The sequence below is a fragment of the Dendrobates tinctorius genome, unplaced genomic scaffold, assembly GCF_039654945.1.
Source record: "Dendrobates tinctorius isolate UK_male_01 unplaced genomic scaffold, ASM3965494v1 ptg000256l, whole genome shotgun sequence".
Lineage (NCBI taxonomy): Eukaryota > Metazoa > Chordata > Amphibia > Anura > Dendrobatidae > Dendrobates > Dendrobates tinctorius.
The window spans coordinates 4946581-4967481 of record NW_027361923.1 but is presented as its reverse complement, the minus strand read 5'-3'; the positions used below and the strand labels follow the sequence as shown (position 1 = coordinate 4967481).

Genomic DNA, 20901 nt, shown 5'->3' with positions numbered 1-20901 from the left:
TGGTCTCCCAGACCTTCTCAACTTATAGACCCCTTCGGTCTCACGTTTCCTTCGGTCACACAGATCATCTCTTACCCGGACCTGTTGCATTTTCTTGTGCATATTATACATCAGAACAACTTTATAATATCACAAGTACCCCATTTTCTTATATATATATATATATATATATATATATATATATATATATTTTTTTTTTTACTATTGCTTTAAAACCATCACACACAGAAACAATAAAACATAACAGATTTTCTCCCCCTTCCTTGGACCTGGACACTCCTTCGCTTCTTCATATCCCCGCTCTGTCAGGCAAACAACTAAACGTGTACTTTGCTAAAAAAACATAGAACGGAGCAAGCAAGAAAGAGAAAATAGAAACAACAAATAAATAACAAAAAAAAAAAATTCCTTTTCACAAAAAATGTCCTTATGACATGCACAATGGTGCAACGAACTCCCGACAGTCCAATTCACTTTCCGGTGACTGGTAGCAAGGGACCCCACAGCCGTGAGGTTCCTGGGGTACGAAGAGTGTCCTAAAAGTCCTTTTTTTTTACGGGGGCCCACACTCTTTGGGCTCTGCGAGTACAGCAACCGCATAGTAACCGCGAGGACAATATTCCTTGTAATAGGACACTAAGTCCCCTTCCTTCAAGGCCCTGCCATGACGTATAGAAGTTACATTTATGTAGACTTTCTGGCCAGTCTCACTATCTCGAATAAACCCGTACCCTTTTGGTATATTGGTGTACACGAGCCATCCCAAGGATCGTGTAGCCGCCATGCCAGCTTCCCCCTTTGCATGGAGCAGGTTCCATACTTCCTGCTCTCTGGCCTTCTTCTTTTTCACAACTTCTGCGACCCAAACCGAGGGTCCGGTATAAGCCCGGGAGTCCGGTGGGCGGGATATAGCCGGGGGTGAAAACAGGGCAGAGGCGGCGGATGATGTCAGTGGCCCAGCAGCCGCTGGGGCCGGATGGCGGATGGGGCAGTCAGGTTTTCCAAAGGTTGGGCCACAGGGCCTGACAAATAGGCTGCAGCCAGTTCCAACGCCGGCATAGCCACGGCCGCAGGGTGAACTGCATCCGGAGCTTCAGCCGGAGCCGGCATAACCGGAGTAACGGCCGGTTTCGGGGAGGATGTCGCCACTTGCAGGGGGAACGCAACAGCGTCTTCTGGAGACAGGCTCCGCACCGGCGACACCGGGCGTGGCGTCACCGGGCGGGGTGGCTCGGGGCTGGGAGTGGAGACACCATTCAGCTCCGCATAGACAGTGGTGTTTTCCTTGGCCAGACTTTCGGGATCACAGGAGGCCGCGTGCTGTGGCTGAGTGGTGGGGGCCGCTTGCGGAGCCGCTGGTAGAGCCGGGGGAACTCTCACCTTCCCCGGCACCGCGGTCTCCGTCACATCTTTCCGCGGCTGCTCCTGCAGTCTCCACTCTTCACTCCACCGTCCGGTGGGGCTGGCCTCCAGGCTCAGAGGTTCCGCGGAGAGGCTCCGCCATGGCTCCGCTCCTCCACCCGAGATCAGACTGGCTGATCGTGACTCCGAGGTATAGATCTGCTGGCGGAGCTCGACCTCCCGCTGCCATCGCCACTCAAGGCGGCCGATGCCTCGACAACCGCAGCGTCTCATCCCGTCCGGTGGGCAGCAATCGAATGGCGCCAAATAGCCCCAGCCAATCTTTTCCTCGGTGCCACTCCCTCTGCTGGGTGGGGCGACGGCAGGCCTTTCCACCCACCTGCCAGGGTCCAGTATGTGGGAGCGTCGGCCTCCTGGTACATATCGCTGTCCCCAGGGGTACGTAGGAGGGGGTCCCAGTCCATCCAGAACGGCTGCAAACACCCGGACCTCTCCTCTGCACTGAAGCAGCACCGCCATCTTGCTCCGAACCTGGTACCGCCCCGGATCCTCTGCTGGCAACGCAGATATGCCACAGCGCTCCCAATTTTTAATCCACAGGTTGGTAATTTGTAATCCACAGGTGTTTATAATCCAAACAGTGCAGTCCAAGTCCGTTTCCATTCCTCAGAGGCAGGCCTGCCGCAGAAGATATTGTATTAGCGGCGTTGATCCTGCCGACTACGCCAAGTGTAGGGTCGGTGGGCCGGGCTGGGGGGTGGTCCCTCTGGATACCGCGCAGTGACGTACAGACACAAGATGGAGGCACGTTTCTGGTGCAACAGGGCCAAGTTTATTCTTTCTTTCACCGTCCGCCTGACGGTCCCACAACACACCGCAATTCTCTTCACAGCTCTCGGGTTACAGAACACATTGAGACAGCGTACTTTCAACAGGGACGTATATATACATACCGTCCCTTTTCACTCTGTGACGCTCTGACAGCTCCTTCACTGTGGCTGCCGTAGGCCTGTACACCAACAGTAATTTTACTGGTCATACGTCGTTCCAAATACGGTGTCCCACACCCGGAGCCTCGTCTATACTGCGGTACTTCATGTCAGGACCCTACCCCTTGACTTCCTTTCTCCTCAGTCCCCTAGTTAGGTTTTCCTCACAGTGCACCAACTGTCACAGTCTCCTCATCACTTGAGCTCCCCCTGGGGACTGGAATCTTCTGGAACCCTCCTGTCAAATTTATAGCTTTCCCGATTCCCTGTAACTCCGCCCCCCATGACCAACGGTTTCTTAGAACCTAAGCTGATGTCAAGTCCTATGCTCACACTCCTCCCTGCCCCCTAATGTCAATTCCAGGTAATGCACGTCACCTACACTTTCCTAGCTGTTTTCCCTTCTGTCATAACTGACATCCTGCCTGACAAGTGCAAACCCCTTTGATACCTGACCAGTCAGTCCGTCCGTCAGGTCACCTTCCCTACAGCTGCAGTAGTGATGAACGCTGTCGACATGACGTCACCGCTTCAGCCAAAACAGAGACCAGAGCAGCGGCGGTGAGCCAGCTCTGGAGCTGGGGAGGGTGAGTACTATCTGACATTGTTATTTTATATCACAGGAATCATTTGGGGTCCACCTTTCTAAAGGCAGAAGACCCCTTTACATCAGTTAAGTTACTCCCTATCTGCATGAAACTTGCTGTTGTGTTTTGTAGCCTGTAGACCAGATGTGATATCTGCTCTACCATCACCCTCGTAAGCATTTTGTAAGGGTTGACACTTAATGTAAAAAATGTTTTGATTATATTGTCTCTTTAGTGTATGTTATAGAAAATTTGTATATTTGTCCATTCCCCACCAACTTCCTACCATGACACCATCCACCCATTCCACCGTACTTGTAGAATGAGACCTGGACCGGTTGTGTCCTCCATCACATCAAGTTTCCACTGCTAGATCTGTCCTGACTTCAGAATATAATATATCACGGCTCTGACACAACTTACCCTATTTTGTTAGGGTCTGGTAGGGAAAGAGGAAGATGGAAGTTTTTAATCAATTTTGAATTATTCTCAGAGATTTTTTAGCATCTCAGTGACACAAAGCCAAATTAGTTGATCGAAACTCACCCTACATAATATAACAATCCTAAAAGAAACCCAATGGAATGGTGGTTATTCCTCTCTAACCAAAATTGCAAGTTTTGTAGGAAAAGGCTAACAAAAGTCTGGAATATAGAAAATACATACATCCACAATAATTCTGTTGCCCTTACGTATGTAGACCTACTGAGACACAGGACAATTCTATTGACCTCTTCTGACATTACAGGGTCCTAACTGGAAAAAGAGAATATCACATCCTTGCTTTGGAATCCAGTTCAACTCCCGTCAAAATAGAATTGTGTATAATCAGACGCCTAGTGAAGAGAAGGTATGTGACCCGTAATGTTAGAAAGATCAATGCCATCTACCATGAGAACAAGACATTAACCTTGGACCTATTGTTCTAGGTGAAAATTGTGTAATTATGTACAAATATGATGATAGACAACAAGAGGAACGGGCAAAAATGTCATGTTTGTCGATGGACTCTTACCAACCACTATTACTAGAATAACCATCACTTGGGTCCATAAAATGTTTTTGAGGAGCACTTAGCGCTATAATTGGCCAACATTGGTCAACAAACCTATGGCGTTTAGGCTCTACTCCAATGCCCAAATGATAAGTCAAACTGGCTGACAAAACCTAGTTTACAGCTTGGGGTTAAGGGGAATATAAAATTGCAGTTTCGATTTTATCTGTCTACTCTTAAGAGAGACTATTGGATAAAAGTTCTGGGACACACCTCTTAATCATTGAATTCAGGTTTTTCATTCAGCTCCATTGCCCCAAATGTATAAAATCCATCCCCTGGTGTAAACCATCCACCCCGGTGTTAACATCCGGCCCCTTGTGCCCCCCCTATGTATAATATCTTCCCCACACCATGCCGTCCGCCTTTACTAACGTGACAGAATGGCTAGTGGTAAAGGGGTCACTGATACCAGCGAGGTCCTGTAATAGGAGCCACCGGGGTAACAAGTCCATTCATTACATTTCTTCCTCCACCGTCACCTGTGAGTGATATTATGGAAAAGTGGATGGAACCGCAGCAACTCAGCCACAAAATGGAGACCCCGTAATGTTACAGAGCGGGGGGTCAAGTGCTGAGTATCAGAGGCCAGAAAACTCACCAACGCTCTGCTGCCCCCATAACTGTAGAGTCCAGACCCCCTCTGGTATTAAGATTAGCACAAACACTGCACCCCCGCCAGTAGCTTCATGGCCGAGCAGCTGCATGCAGCCGTACATCACCAAGCACAATGCAGACAATCGGATGGAGTGGTGTAAAGCCGCCACCACTGGACTCTGGAGGAAATGTGTTCTGTGCAGTGACGGATCACACTTCTGTATCTGGTATCTGATGGAGGAGTGTGGGTTTGGTAAATGCAAGGAGAACATTACCACCTGACTGAATGGTGGAGGAGGGATAATACTATGAGGTTGTAGTCCAGGGGTCGCACTCTGTTCCTTAATTCCAATGAAAGGAAATCTTAATGCTTTAACTTACAAGACATTTTGGACAATTGTAGCCTCCTGCTTTGTGGGAACAGTTTGGGGAGGACCATTTTCTGTCCCCATGGCTGTGCCCAGTGCACAAGTTCCATACAGGCATCGTTGGGGGAGTTTAGTGGAAGGACATGAGCGGCCGCACTGAGCCCGGACCTCAGCCCCATCCAACAACTTTGGGATGAACTACACCAGAGAGATTTTGAGCCCAGCCTTTCCCCAACATCAGTGTCTGACCTCACAAATTATCTTCTGGACGAAGGGGTCAAAATTCTTATAGAAAGCCTTCCTAGAAGAGTGGAAGCTGTTATAAGGGCAAAATGTGGACCAACTTCATATTAATGTCTATGGATGTAGAATGGGAAGCCATAAAGGCTCCTGTAGGTGTAGTTTGGAGGTGTCTCAGTACTGTTGTCCATAGAATGAACATTATGTGGCAATGGAGATATCTGGCATTGCCCAACCTCCATCACTAAATTATCCAAACTGAAAGTTAGTGTTAATGGGGAAATGGGATATTTTAATTTTTGACCAAAAATGTTTTTTGTATGCAGAGATTCTTTTTCTGATTCAGTAGTTTAGACTTCCCTGAATGTCCAATACCAGCCTACATAACCCCATATACATAGGATAATATGGCAGCATATATAATCCCATGTACGTACTGTAGGGTAGCATGATAACCTATATAACCCCCACGTATATAAGGTAGCCTGCAACCTGAATCCATGGTCTACGTTGTAGATCTGCAGCATCCACAGTATTAGATTGAGATCATGATCACCTCAATTAATGGAATAAAATCATAAATACATAATGACATTATAGCAAATTACACAGTTATACTATTTATGACAGACAAATATAAAATTTAAAAAAAGGCACATATTTATAAAAGATTAATGTTTCTATGAAGCTAACAATTAAAAATTCATTTCTGGAATAAAACACTTTGAAAATTCACAAAATGTTTGTGAATTTTTGGTGTTTTCATGCCAGTTTTTTTTTTTTTTTGCAGCTCAAACAAAATGGGCAAGCCTAGGGTGGAGACAAGGCATGACTATGCGCACCCATAAATTTCTTCTAAAGTCGTGGCATTTCTTACTCCAGAGGTGCTACTCCTGTCTATGACTGGAGTAACATTCCTGGCAAGCTTCAGAGATGCTAATATTACTAAGGTGTGCCAAATTCATTAATTAGTGTGCGCTTCTAAATGAATTTGGCAAATATTATCCATGCACGCCCCTCATTAACAATACTAGCATAAAATACACTAATCTTAATGAATCGAGGTCGGGGCCTTAGTGAATCCTGATCTTCTTGATAGATGGTGTTTCTCATTGGAAGGACATTGAAAGACACCAGCAATTAATTTTAGAAAAGTGAATACGCATGAAATAGACTCCATAAAGTCAGTAAGAAACAGCAGTGAACCTCCATTTGTCATTTCTCCATTTGCCAAAAGAACAAGCGAAGATCATTGTATTGTGGTAAATGTAATAATGCAATGTGGTACTAGAAAAGGAGTCACTGGACAGATCGAAAGGCATGGCCTTCAAATCTTTTATTATATTCTAGGACTGCAGCTGCACTAAGCCTATTCTGACTCCATAACTAGGCTGCAAGTGGTGGGCGCTTGAGACACCGTTTCTAGGCTGCCTCAGTACAAGCCAGTACTCACACGTAGATATATCATCAGGTAGCTTGAACTCGACTGCAGGAGGCACTTATGAAAATTACAGAAGAAGGTTTATTTTCCAGGTGAATTGTAGTTATGTACAAACATGGTAGGTGAGGCTAGTTTCACACTAGCGTTTATTCCACCCAGCGCACGGCCGGCGCTAAGCCCCGCCCCCTGCCGGCTCCCTGCCCGCCCCATCCGGTCAGGAATCAAAAACAAAGCTGCTTTGTTTTTGATTCTTCCTGTTTTTTTTTTGCTTTGACAAAGCCTTATTGCTATACTCAGGTGCGGATTACATGTGTTTTTGATGTGTATCTGCACAGAAAACTCAGTGTACCTGCAAGAAAAATTAACATGTTGAGGATTTGAAAAACGGTCCGCAGGTCAGTTTACACAGTAAAAAAAAAAAAAGAAGCGCAGCGGGCAGGAGATTTCTATAAATCCCATCCACTTTCCTAGAACGGTAAGACGCTGCGTTCCTGATGGAGCAAAAACACGAGGCTTCAAAAACGCAACCAAAATCTCATTGTCTGAACTCAGCCTTATACTTTTCCTTTGTTCCACTCCTGATCTTGCCTTACAAATACTGATGTAAAATACTGACCAAATACTGAACGTAGCCTAAGGAGGATTATTCTCCAAGAACTGATAAGGAATCTGCAAGAAAAAAAAAAAGATGTATAATAAATCTCCTGCCACATTATAGAGGCATTCTCCTCTAAAGGCCATTTCATTTTCCAAAATGTTAGCGTGAACCCGTGTTTCTCCATCCCACTAGACACTGATCCGAGTGTCGGGCCACCCTTTCCAAACCCAAGACGGCTTCATTTTTATTTTTGCTATAGGGCCTGTCACCTACACCGATAAAACAGTATTCTATCTTGCCTCTGACGTACTGAGCAACCCTACTATTTATGATATTGGACAACAAAATCCCAAGTACAGAATGCATAATAATAACACCAAAGCACTGGAGCAATCAAAACCATAATACCAATAATTCTGAATATTAAAGGAGTCTTTAATTCAATCATATAAATGTTAAAATACAGACATAACATATATAATGCAGCACAAAATGTACACGAAACATAGAGATATTTGTTCATGGGCCGGGAATGCCAGATAACAAAGAGTCCTACACAATGGGATAGGCTACATGGGGTAGGGAGTGAAAAGTACACACTCCCATTTTAGAATAATTTCCCTAAACCTGTGGCCTATTGCCATGGGAAAATTCCCCTAAGCCTCCTAATGACTAGAGATGAGCGACTTTGCCTTTTTTAGGGTCGAGTGGGGTTTCATGAAACCCGACTTTCTCAAAACGAAATCGGCCGACTATAGGGAAAAGTCGTGAAACACTAAATCCAATGCAAGTCAATGGGGAGAAAAGTCGGCAGTGAATGGAGGACTGTAAACACACCTGGCATGAATTTTAACCCTAGAGGCGGCGTAATCTCTCTCTCTTTTCTCTCCCTCTCCCTCTCTCTCTCACTCCCACTCCAGCTACGCTCCCGCTCTGCTACGCTCCACTTCTCTCATTGGCTGAAAAAAGTCACGTGCAAGCATTTAGCAAAACCCGACTTTGGCGCTTGGGTCGCCGACCGCATGGCCGACTTCACACTGTGGTTGAGTTTCGTTTCATGAAACCCGACTTTGGCGTAAGTCGGCGACTTTTGAATCTGACCGACCTGTTTCGCTCAACTCTACAAATGATAGTATCCCCTGTAGTAAATCCTGATAGTCACCACTAGAGTTGAGCGACTTTTGTTTTTTTAGGGTCGCGTTTCGTTTCGTGAAACCCGACTTTTCCAAAAGTCGGGTCGAGCAAGATCGTCCGATTATAGGGAAAAGTCCCGAAACACGAAACCCAATGTAAGTCAATGGGGAATAAAAGTCGGCAGTGAGAGGAGGACAGGAAACACACCTACAGTGCCCATTTGAATGCCAAAAGCATCAATTCTTCTTACTTAAGCTTGTCAACCGTAATTAACTTCATAATATAAGTTACGCACTGAAAAATGGGGGTTATTTCGCTAAAGTTGTGGGGGGGGAGGGCTGGCTGCAGGTTTTCATGTGCCCTGGGCGAAAGAGCGCCCCTTTAACACATACCACAACTCATCATGCTCCGATACGGCAGATAAATAGCGGTATAGTACAATGAAAAATACCTCACTTTTTACATCTCATGACGAGGCCCATCTATTTCTCCATACAGAATCATTGGTCCCATATAATGTTTGAAACAGTATATGATGAGCTCCACATAATGCTACAGTATATGTTGGTCCCCATGGATGAAGCTCCAATGTCTTATGGGCCCAAATAATGCTCCAAACATAATGGGCCCCATTTCTAATGCTCTAGTGTATAATGGGCCCTGTAAATGCTGCTCCAGTGTCTGATGTCCACCTTTGGAATGTTCCAGTGTATGGTGGGCCCCATCTATCATTCTCCAGAGTATAGTGCTCCCCAAAAATTGCTGTCCCAACATTGAAAACAATCAAATAAGTCTCCTCGCTAGGGAATCCCTGTACTTGTCTGGACAGGTGCTGTAGCTTGCTTAACAGCTCGCCAGCCGTTTTCACGCCCAGTATGGATTGCACGTGATTGCACAAAGGTTAGAAAGGGTACCGTATCCCTGGATAACATGTATGGATAGCGTATACATTCAAAATATATGTCTCAGGAGGCAGGCTCAGACGGTGTTAGGCCCAGTATGGATTGCACGTGATTGCACAAAGGTTAGAAAGGGTACTGTATCCCCGGATAACATGTATGGATAGCGTACACATTCAAAATATATGTCTCAGGAGGCAGGCTCAGACGGTGTTAGGCCCAGTATGGATTGCACGTGATTGCACAAAGGTTAGAAAGGGTACCGTATCCCCGGATAACATGTATGGATAGCGTACACATTCAAAATATATGTCTCAGGAGGCAGGCTCAGACGGTGTTAGGCCCAGTATGGATTGCACGTGATTGCACAAAGGTTAGAAAGGGTACCGTATCCCCGGATAACATGTATGGATAGCGTACACATTCAAAATATATGTCTCAGGAGGCAGGCTCAGACGGTGTTAGGCCCAGTATGGATTGCACGTGATTGCACAAAGGTTAGAAAGGGTACCGTATCCCCGGATAACATGTATGGATAGCGTACACATTCAAAATATATGTCTCAGGAGGCAGGCTCAGACGGTGTCAGGCACAGTATGGATTTGACGGCCCAGATTACACAGCGGAGGAGCAGGGAGAGGTAAAGATTGCAAATGCTGGGGCCCTGCCCCAGCAAGGGGGGCCCACTCGTGGGCGTCGGTACTGGCACTGGGCCCCTCATAGTACAGCGGTGTGTCTGACGGCGGGTGTGCACCACCACCGTCAGAGACACTTGATTGCACTATGAGGGACCCTGTGCCAGTGCCCGCGCCCAAGAGTCGGCCTACCCACCTGTCCAGGGCAACGGCACTCGCACGGTGTCGTGCGCTAGGTGGTGACCCCGGCCATGGGGGGGGGGAGGCAGCACAGTTAGGGATTTTTAGAAAGTGGCATATGTTGATGTTGGACATTCAGCTGATGCAAAAGGCGAAATAGGTGAAGTACCAGGAAGAGGTGGACCAAAGCAAGCCATTTTTCTGTCACCCTATGTGTCATCAGGGGAAGGTGGGACAAAATCCTTGGAAACCCATGCGTGGTTCATTTTAATGAAGATTAGATCATCCACATTTTGGGTTGACAGACGGGTCCTTTTTTCTGTCAGGATTGATCCAGCTGCACTGAAGACTCTTTCCGATAGCACACTTGCAGCTGGGCAAGCAAGCTCCTGTAAGGCATATTGGGCCAATTCAGGCCAGGTGTCCAGTTTAGCGGCCCAATAGTCAAAGGGGAATGACCTGTGTGGGAGAACATCGATATGGGAGGAAAAGTAGTTTGTAACCATAGTTGACAACTGCTGTCTCCTGTCACTTTCCATCGATGCAGTATTACCAGTTGTGTGAGCGGTATTTGAAAAATCAGTCCACAACATTGTCATGAAACCCCTGTCTCCAACGCCACTTCTGCTGTGTGCACCACGAACACCTCTGCCAAGCTGCCCCCGGCCCGTACGGCTCGTGTGAGAACCATCACCGCTGCTGTGTGCTGGGAATGCCTCAAGCAACCGATTTACCAGAGTTGCTTGTTTATTAGCCAATATTAGGTCAAGGTTCTCCTGTGGCATGATGTTTTGTAATTTGCCTTTATAGCGTGGATCCAGGATGCTGGCCAACCAGTAGTCGTCATCGTTCATCATTTTGGCAGTGCGGGGGGGTCCCTTTTTAGGATCTGCAAGGCATAATCTGACATGTGGGCCAATGTTCCCGGTGTCAATGATGCACTGCGAGTGCTGGGTGGAGGAGCACTTTCTGGCAAATCCACATCCCTCCAGTCACGCACAAACCCTGTACCAGACCTTGCCACGCCAACATTTTCACTTGCCCCACGAGATGCATCCTCCTCCCCTAAGCAATCATCCCCATCATCCTCCACCTCCTCCTCTTCTTCCTCCACCTCGTCCAGGAGAGGTCCCTGAGCAGACAATGGCTGAATGTCATCAAGGATTCCCTCCTCCTCTTCCTCCTCATCAACATTGGCTGCAGACGCCTGCTCCTTAAGGTGCGTCAAAGTTTGCATGAGCAGACGCATAAGTGGGATGCTCATGCTTAGGATGGCGTCGTCTGCGCTTACCAGCCGTGTGCATTCCTCAAAACACTGAAGGACTTTACAAAGGTCTTTCAGCTTCGACCACTGCACGCCTGTCAACTCCATGTCTGCTCTCAAAGTGCCTGGCCGTGTATCCTCCCACAAATGCATTATGGCCTGCCTCTGCTCGCACAGCCGCTCCACCATGTGCAGGGTGGAGTTCCACCTTGTTGCAATGTCGATAATGAGGCGGTGGTTGGGAAGGTGGAGCAATCGCTGCAGCTTCTGCATACGAACGGAGTGTACAGGCGACCGGCGGATGTGCGCGCACAGTCTTCGCACCTTCTGGAGCAGGGCTGTTAACTCCGGATAATTTTTGAGGAAGCACTGCACCACCAGGTTCAAGGTGTGAGCCAAGCAAGGTATGTGGCTGAGTTTTGAAAGGGCTATGGCTGCCACAAAATTACGCCCGTTATCACTAACTACCTTGCCTGCCTCAAGATGTACACTGCCCAGCCATGACTCAGTTTGTCGCTTCAAGTACTCGGCCAGCACCTCGGCGGTGTGTCTGTCGCCCAAACACATCATCTGCAACACAGCCTGCTGACGCTTTCCACTAGCTGCTCGATAGGGGGACACATCGTGTGCAACAGTGGCAGCTGCAGATGGAGTGCTCGTACGACTGCGCTCTGTGGACGAGCTTTCGCTTCTGGAGGAGGAGGAGGAGGGTCGAACGCCTACAGCCAACTGTTTCCTATACCGTGGGCTAGGCAGCACTGTCCCACCACCGCTGTCCCCTGTGGACCCTGCATCCACCACATTAAGCCAGTGCGCAGTGATGGACACGTAACGGCCCTGGCCATGCCGACTGGACCATGCATCAGTTGTGAGGTGCACCTTTCCGCTCACTGACTGCTTGAGTGCATGGACAATGCGGTCTTTCACATGATGGTGGAGGGCTGGGATGGCTTTGCGAGAGAAGAAGTGGCGACTGGGTAGGTCATAGCGTGGTACTGCATAGGCCATGAGTTCGCGGAAAGCTGTGCTTTCCACCAACCGAAAGGGCATCATCTCAAACGAGATTAGTTTGGCAATGTGGGCGTTCAAACCCAGTGTACGCGGATGAGAGACTGAGTACTTTCTTGACCTACTCATAGTGTCTGGGAGGGTGAGCTGGACTTGAGAGCTGCATATGGTGGAAGTAGCGGTGGACAGGGCGGACTGAGAGAGGGTTGATGATGGTGATGGAGTTGGTGTTCTTTCTGATGGCCTAGAATCAGTCTTTCGTTGATATAACAGTGGGATTCCCTGACTGCTGTGGCCTTGCAACGACACCTCAACATTTGCTGCTGTGCTAACCTGTGGGCTTACAGTGGGGGAAACAATGTAGCGTTGCTGACTACCTTCGTTGTGATCAGTTGCACATGTGGCACTTGAGGTTTGGTGTTGTGTCCACGCTTGCAAGTGCATGCTGGTTAAATGTCTAAGCATGCAACTGGTATTCAAATTTTTCAGATTTTTCCTCGGCTAAAGGTCTTTGCGCACTTCTTACAGATAACCTTGGCCTGATCATGAGGATTTTGTTCAAAAAAGTGCCACACTGCACTCTTCCTACTTTGGCAGACATTTTGCGGCCTAGCACGCTGTGATCTTTTGACCCTCTGGACAAGCTGTCCAGCAACTCTTTTGATGTTTGGAACCTGTCTTTGGAGTACTCCGGGCCTGCCAGATAACAGCTGTTGCGATGTCGATGTCTGCTGTGGATGCTCCTCATCTGAGCTATTGGAAGCAGCACCCTCTTCCCCCAATGGATGCCAATCTGGGTCAACAACTGGGTCATCCATCACCTCCTCTTCTATGTCATGTGCACCTTTCTCTGTGTCACCGTGTATGGTGGTATAGTGTGCGGGAAGGGGCACCTGAGTCTCATCAGGGTCAAAATCTGGCTCTGTACACTGCGAGGACAATGTAGTGCTCTGAGTGAATGTACCAGCAGAATCATCCATCAGCGGCTGTGCATCAGTGCACTCCATGTCAGATTCATCTTGGCCTGGGTAATTCACCATTTGACTTGATAATCCAGGCATGGTATGTGAAAACAGCTCCATGGAGTAATCAGTAGTATGGCCTGCGTCATCCTTCAATCTTGGTTGGGGTGAAGGACACAAGGAAAGGTGTGGTTCATGAACATGAGCCTCCAATGACGACTCAGTGCTTTTACTTTTTACAACTGAAGAAGAGGAGGCGATAGAGCTGGAGGCTGAGTCAGCAATGTAAGACAAAACTTTTTCCTGATGCTCTGCCTTTAAAAGCGGTTTGCCAACTCCTAGAAAACTAAGCGTTCGAGGCCTTATGTAGACAGACGATGACACAGGGTCAGCACCTCCTGCATTCGGTCCTATTTTGCTCTTGCCACTACCATCAGATCCACCACCAACACCATCATTACCAGCTGCCAACCCCCGCCCAATTCCACGGCCTCTTCCACCAGCCTTCCTCATTTTTGGTAGAAATGTAGACAAAATCCAACAAACTATATAGTAATGTAAAACAAGGTACAAGGTGTCTATAGGACAGGGGAGATTTAGAATTTCTGCACACACTTGTGGACAGTGGACACTTTTGGATTGTGTGAGGCCCACTGATATCTGAGCGCTATGTGACACGCTCGATGGCACAGCTGCCTGTGACCAAAGTGACGAGAGGATAATGGAGATTTTGAATCTCTGCGCACACTTTTGGACACTGGACACTTGTGGATTGTGTGAGGCCCACTGATATCTGAGCGCTATGTGACAGGCTCGATGGCACAGCTGCCTGTGACCAAAGTGACGAGAGGATAATGGAGATTTTGAATCTCTGCGCACACTTTTGGACACTGGACACTTGTGGATTGTGTGAGGCCCACTGATATCTGAGCGCTATGTGACAGGCTCGATGGCACAGCTGCCTGTGACCAAAGTGACGAGAGGATAATGGAGATTTTGAATCTCTGCGCACACTTTTGGACACTGGACACTTGTGGATTGTGTGAGGCCCACTGATATCTGAGCGCTATGTGACACGCTCGATGGCACAGCTGCCTGTGACCAAAGTGACGAGAGGATAATGGAGATTTTGAATCTCTGCGCACACTTTTGGACACTGGACACTTGTGGATTGTGTGAGGCCCACTGATATCTGAGCGCTATGTGACACGCTCGATGGCACAGCTGCCTGTGACCAAAGTGACGAGAGGATAATGGAGATTTTGAATCTCTGCGCACACTTTTGGACACTGGACACTTGTGGATTGTGTGAGGCCCACTGATATCTGAGCGCTATGTGACACGCTCGATGGCACAGCTGCCTGTGACCAAAGTGACGAGAGGATAATGGAGATTTTGAATCTCTGCGCACACTTTTGTACACTGGACACTTGTGGATTGTGTGAGGCCCACTGATATCTGAGCGCTATGTGACACGCTCGATGGCACAGCTGCCTGTGACCAAAGTGACGAGAGGATAATGGAGATTTTGAATCTCTGCGCACACTTTTGGACACTGGACACTTGTGGATTGTGTGAGGCCCACTGATATCTGAGCGCTATGTGACACGCTCGATAGCACAGCAGCCTGTGACCAAAGTGACGAGAGGATAATGGAGATTTTGAATCTCTGCGCACACTTTTGGACACTGGACACTTGTGGATTGTGTGAGGCCCACTGATATCTGAGCGCAATCTGACACGCTCGATGGCACAGCTGCCTGTGACCAAAGTGACGAGAGGATAATGGAGATTTTGAATCTCTGCGCACACTTTTGGACACTGGACACTTGTGGATTGTGTGAGGCCCACTGATATCTGAGCGCTATGTGACACGCTCGATGGCACAGCTGCCTGTGACCAAAGTGACGAGAGGATAATGGAGATTTTGAATCTCTGCGCACACTTTTGGACACTGGACACTTGTGGATTGTGTGAGGCCCACTGATATCTGAGCGCTATGTGACACGCTCGATGGCACAGCTGCCTGTGACCAAAGTGACGAGAGGATAATGGAGATTTTGAATCTCTGCGCACACTTTTGGACACTGGACACTTGTGGATTGTGTGAGGCCCACTGATATCTGAGCGCTATGTGACATGCTCGATGGCACAGCTGTGACAAAAGTGACTAGAGGATAAGGGAGATTGGATTGCTTTTAAAAAAGCAGTTTGCGGAGCAGTGGGTAAACAGCAATGCCAGCGTGTCAGGAAGCCTTAAAAGGCAGCCCAACAACCAACACCACTGATACACCACTATATAGCCTCCCCTTGCACTGCACACACAGTGACTTGTGTGTTGTGCAGGCCAAATCGCTAGCAGCAGAAGCAGTTTTTTTGTCTTCTTCCCTGCCTAACGCTCTCCCTACAGAATCAGCAGCAACCTCTCCCTATACTAAGATCGGCAGAAGTAAGATGGCGGTCGGCGTGCACGCCCTTTTATACCCCCTGTGACGCCCACCAAAGCAAGCCAATCACTTGCATGCCCTTCTGAAAGATGGTGGTGACCCGTGCCTAGGTCATCACATTGCCCACAGTGTCCGTGGATCCTGATTGGCTGAAAAAGAGCGCAAAACAAACTTTTGAAACGCGACTTTGGCGCGTAAGTCGCCGACCTCGTGGCCGACCTCATCCTAGGGTCGGGTTTCGTTTCATGAAACCCGACTTTGCCAAAAGTCGGCGACTTTTGAATTTTTTCGACCCGTTTCGCTCAACTCTAGTCACCACACATACAGTGGGTCAAAAAAGTATTTAGTCAGTCAGCAATAGTGCAAGTTCCACCACTTAAAAAGATGAGAGGCGTCTGTAATTTACATCATAGGTAGACCTCAACTATGGGAGACAAACTGAGAAAAAAAAATCCAGAAAATCACATTGTCTGTTTTTTTTTCATTTTATTTGCAAATTATGGTGGAAAATAAGTATTTGGTCAGAAACAAAATTTCATCTCAATACTTTGTGATATATCCTTTGTTGGCAATGACAGAGGTCAAACGTTTTCTGTAAGTCTTCACAAGGTTGCCACACACTGTTGTTGGTATGTTGGCCCATTCCTCCATGCAGATCTCCTCTAGAGCAGTGATGTTTTTGGCTTTTCGCTTGGCAACACGGACTTTCAACTCCCTCCAAAGGTTTTCTATAGGGTTGAGATCTGGAGACTGGCTAGGCCACTCCAGGACCTTGAAATGCTTCTTACGAAGCCACTCCTTCGTTGCCCTGGCGGTGTGCTTTGGATCATTGTCATGTTGAAAGACCCAGCCACGTTTCATCTTCAATGCCCTTGCTGATGGAAGGAGGTTTGCACTCAAAATCTCACGATACATGGCCCCATTCATTCTTTCATGTACCCGGATCAGTCGTCCTGGCCCCTTTGCAGAGAAACAGCCCCAAAGCATGATGTTTCCACCACCATGCTTTACAGTAGGTATGGTGTTTGATGGATGCAACTCAGTATTCTTTTTCCTCCAAACACGACAAGTTGTGTTTCTACCAAACAGTTCCAGTTTGGTTTCATCAGACCATAGGACATTCTCCCAAAACTCCTCTGGATCATCCAAATGCTCTCTAGCAAACTTCAGACGGGCCCGGACATGTACAGGCTTAAGCAGTGGGACACGTCTGGCACTGCAGAATCTGAGTCCATGGTGGCGTAGTGTGTTACTTATGGTAGGCCTTGTTACATTGGTCCCAGCTCTCTGCAGTTCATTCACTAGGTCCCCCCGCATGGTTCTGGGATTTTTGCTCACCGTTCTTGTGATCATTCTGACCCCACGGGGTGGGATTTTGCGTGGAGCACCAGATCGAGGGAGATTATCAGTGGTCTTGTATGTCTTCCATTTTCTAATTATTGCTCCCACAGTTGATTTCTTCACTCCAAGCTGGTTGGCTATTGCAGATTCAGTCTTCCCAGCCTGGTGCAGGGCTACAATTTTGTTTCTGGTGTCCTTTGACAGCTCTTTGGTCTTCACCATAGTGGAGTTTGGAGTCAGACTGTTTGAGGGTGTGCACAGGTGTCTTTTTATACTGATAACAAGTTTAAACAGGTGCCATTACTACAGGTAATGAGTGGAGGAAAGAGGAGACTCTTAAAGAAGAAGTTACAGGTCTGTGAGAGCCAGAAATCTTGATTGCTTGTTTCTGACCAAATACTTATTTTCCACCATAATATGCAAATAAAATGAAAAAAAAACAGACAATGTGATTTTCTGGATTTTTTTTTCTCAGTTTGTCTCCCATAGTTGAGGTCTACCTATGATGTAAATTACAGACGATTCTCATCTTTTTAAGTGGTGGAACTTGCACTATTGCTGACTGACTAAATACTTTTTTGCCCCACTGTATATAATGTAAGAGGACCCAGGGATAGGAGACCAATTGCGGCACACAGAAGAGATAGTTAGGGGTTAACCTTACCCATGTCCATAATCCACGTGTAGGAACGCGTTGTAGTATGAAGCAGAGGTGAGAAAGTTGATTCCGTCCACACCACAGTTTTCTGTATCCACTGTTGTAGCATCAAGCAAAGGTGAGAAAGCTGATCCCGCCCACACCACAGTTTTCTGTATCTACTGTTGTAGCATGAATCAGAGGTGAGAAAGCTGATCCTGCCCACACCAGAGTTTCCTGCATACACTGTTGCAGTATGAAGCAGAGGTGATAAAGCTGATCCTGCCTACACCACAGTATCCTGCATACACTGTTATAGCATGAAGCAGAGGTGAGAAAGTTGATTCCGTCCACACCACAGTTTTCTGTATACACTGTTGTAGCATGAAGCAGAGGTGAGAAAGCTGATCCCGCCCACACCACAGTTTTCTGTATCCACTGTTGTAGCATCAAGCAAAGGTGAGAAAGCTGATCCCGCCCACACCACAGTTTTCTGTATCTACTGTTGTAGCATGAATCAGAGGTGAGAAAGCTGATCCTGCCCACACCAGAGTTTCCTGCATACACTGTTGCAGTATGAAGCAGAGGTGATAAAGCTGATCCTGCCTACACCACAGTATCCTGCATACACTGTTATAGCATGAAGCAAAGGTGAGAAAGCTGATCCCGCCCACACCACAGTTTTCTGTTTCCACTGTTGTAGCATGAAGCAGAGGTGAGAAAGCTGATCCTGCCCACACCACAGTTTTCTGTATACATTGTATAGTGACAGTGAGCTGCTGATCAGAAGAGGGGGCGTAGTTGGACTAGCAGGCGCATAAGCACTATTCCTGGCAGTAATAATGACCTGGTGATAAACCTATATTGATTGTAAACAGCACTCGACCTGATAAGTGACACATCGTTGAGTTCAGTGTTTTAACCCCTATTGCGTGCTGCTATCAGATTATATAGCCAAAACCTACTGACAGATTCCCTTTAAGAGGTGAGAATTGCATATTTTCTCACATTTCCTGCTGTTAGAATAGATGTTTAGATCCCGGCTATCTCTTTTAAAGAATCATGGAATCAAAGTGACGACTTAGGCTGGTTTCACACTTGCGTTTTTATGCGCATGCGTTTTTTTCTCCTATACTTAACATGGTACGCGTTTGTATGCGGTTTTTTGTAGTGTGCGCCCGGGCGCACAAAATGCATCCTGTTGCATTTTTTGTGCGTCCGACCAGTCTCAAAAAAAGTGCATGCGCACGCAATGTGCACAAAATTCACCCAAAAACACATTATAGTCTATGGGAGCGCCGACGTGCGCATCGTTATGCGCACATCAGCGCAAAAAAACGCATGCGCAAAATAACAAAAAACGCATGATGAGTTTTTTATGCGCGTTTGCACTGCGCACGCAGCGCAAAATAACGCAAGTGTGAAAGTAGCCTTAGAAGTGTATTTGCAAATATGGATGATAACATTCTATCCAGAAGGTGTAAGACATGGCAACCATGAGTCTCTTCAAGGTAGTTGTGTCTTGGATGATACTTGTCTTTTAAATTGCAAATTTCAAAAACCTTTCATTTTCCTTTTTCCTAGTTCGAAATGGAAGAAGATGAAATGTTATCGACCGTATTGCCTGACTCTAGAGAAGAAAATGACCTTCCCGAGGAGTTTCCCAGAATCGAGGAGTTCGGCACCCTAAGTTCTATAGCCAGAATCCCGTATAAAGACTCCCATCTGCTTATAAACCTAGAGAAGCAGAAGTTGGAGATGGAACGACAACGTTTAACCATTGAAGCCGAGAGACTGCAAGTAGAAAAGGAGAGACTGCAAATTGAAAGAGAGCGATTGCGGCACTTAGACATGGAGCATGAGAGACTCCAGCTTGAGAAAGAACGTTTGCAAATTGAACGAGAGAAGCTCAGGCTACAAGTCATGCACGCGGAGAAAGCCAACCTGGAGAATGACTTTGTGCCGTCGGAAAAAACTGTATTGCAACCCTTGGACATAGAAGCTGAAAAATTAAAACTGGAAAGGGAACATCTTCAGCTAGAAAAGGAGAGGCTACAGCTCCTAAAGTTCGAGTCTGAGAAGCTTCACATAGAGAAGGAACGTCTGCAGGTTGAGAAAGAACGTCTACGAATTCAACGAGAGGGGCACTTACAATAAAAGCGGGCCCCGCAATAGTACATTACATTAGTTTTACAGTGACTTTGGTCCGCCATCGTCTTTGTTGTTTTGTCTGTAGACATTGATCTCTGTTCCGTCTACCAACAGGGCCTTACGCAGGTATGTTCCTCTGCTGTTTTTGGCATAGAGGTCAGCGTGCAGCCAAATTGTGAGCCACTTACATTTTGATGTGCCTGCATAAATCAAATTATGTGAGATTTTGTGAACAAGTAAAGCCACGCTAGTATTTTAGTGCTAGTAAAATCCAAGACTTAGAATCCTAAATATGATCTAATTTTCCAAATCCTAGAGCGCTGCTTTTAACTGTATCCATTTTTTTTTTACTTGAACGATATAGCTTTCCTGTCCACCACCACGGATGAACCATGAATGGCTAAAAGTCACAGGTACACATAAAAAACTTTTTATGGATGACTCTGATGGGAAGAAGATCTGTCCGCTTTGTAGTCTAGACACGGGAGAACCTTGGCTTACATTTACTTACGCTAAAAATTTGAAGGAAATAAATGAAGACAAATTATTATTGGTTTGCACCATAAAGAACATTGTCTACTAGACCTGACTTTGGAGACTGAACAAAAGCTCGACATTTTAAAATTAGACTGGTCCATTTTTAGGCACAAAATGAATGCCCAATTAAAGGGAATCTGTCACCCTTTTTTCCACTATCAGATGCTGGCATTGACATCAGGGGCTTATCTACAGCATTCTGTAATGCTGTAGATAAGCCCCCGATGTAACCCATAAGATAAGAAAAACACGTTAGATTACTCACCGGATGGGGCGGTCCGGTCCGACACCTCCTATCTTCATACGATGCCGTCCTCTTCTTCCCTTCCTGTCGTGGCTCCGCTGCAGGCGCACTGCTCTGCCCTGTTGAAGGCAGAGCAGAATACTGCAGTGCGCAGGCGCCAGACCTCTCCCGACGCCTGCGCACTGCAGGACTCTGCTCTGCCCTTAACAGGGCAGAGCAGTGCGCC

The 20901-nt window shown here is 47.0% G+C and overlaps 1 protein-coding gene across 3 annotated transcripts in view; it reads left to right on the top strand.

The window, feature by feature from the left end:
- The window catches only part of MSANTD4 (Myb/SANT DNA binding domain containing 4 with coiled-coils), a 44308-nt gene extending 23696 nt beyond the window's left edge, over window positions 1-20612 (top strand). For 2 of the 3 annotated variants that reach the window (XM_073558376.1, XM_073558375.1), the window contains exons 3-5: window positions 3687-3788; window positions 19328-20020; window positions 20259-20612. In XM_073558376.1, the coding sequence (XP_073414477.1) occupies window positions 3687-3788; window positions 19328-19900 (675 nt within the window). In that variant the 3' untranslated portion in view covers window positions 19901-20020; window positions 20259-20612. The remainder of the gene's footprint in view (window positions 1-3686; window positions 3789-19327; window positions 20021-20258) is intronic. The other variant, XM_073558377.1, reaches the window with a different exon arrangement.
- The last annotated feature ends 289 nt before the right edge of the window (window positions 20613-20901 follow it).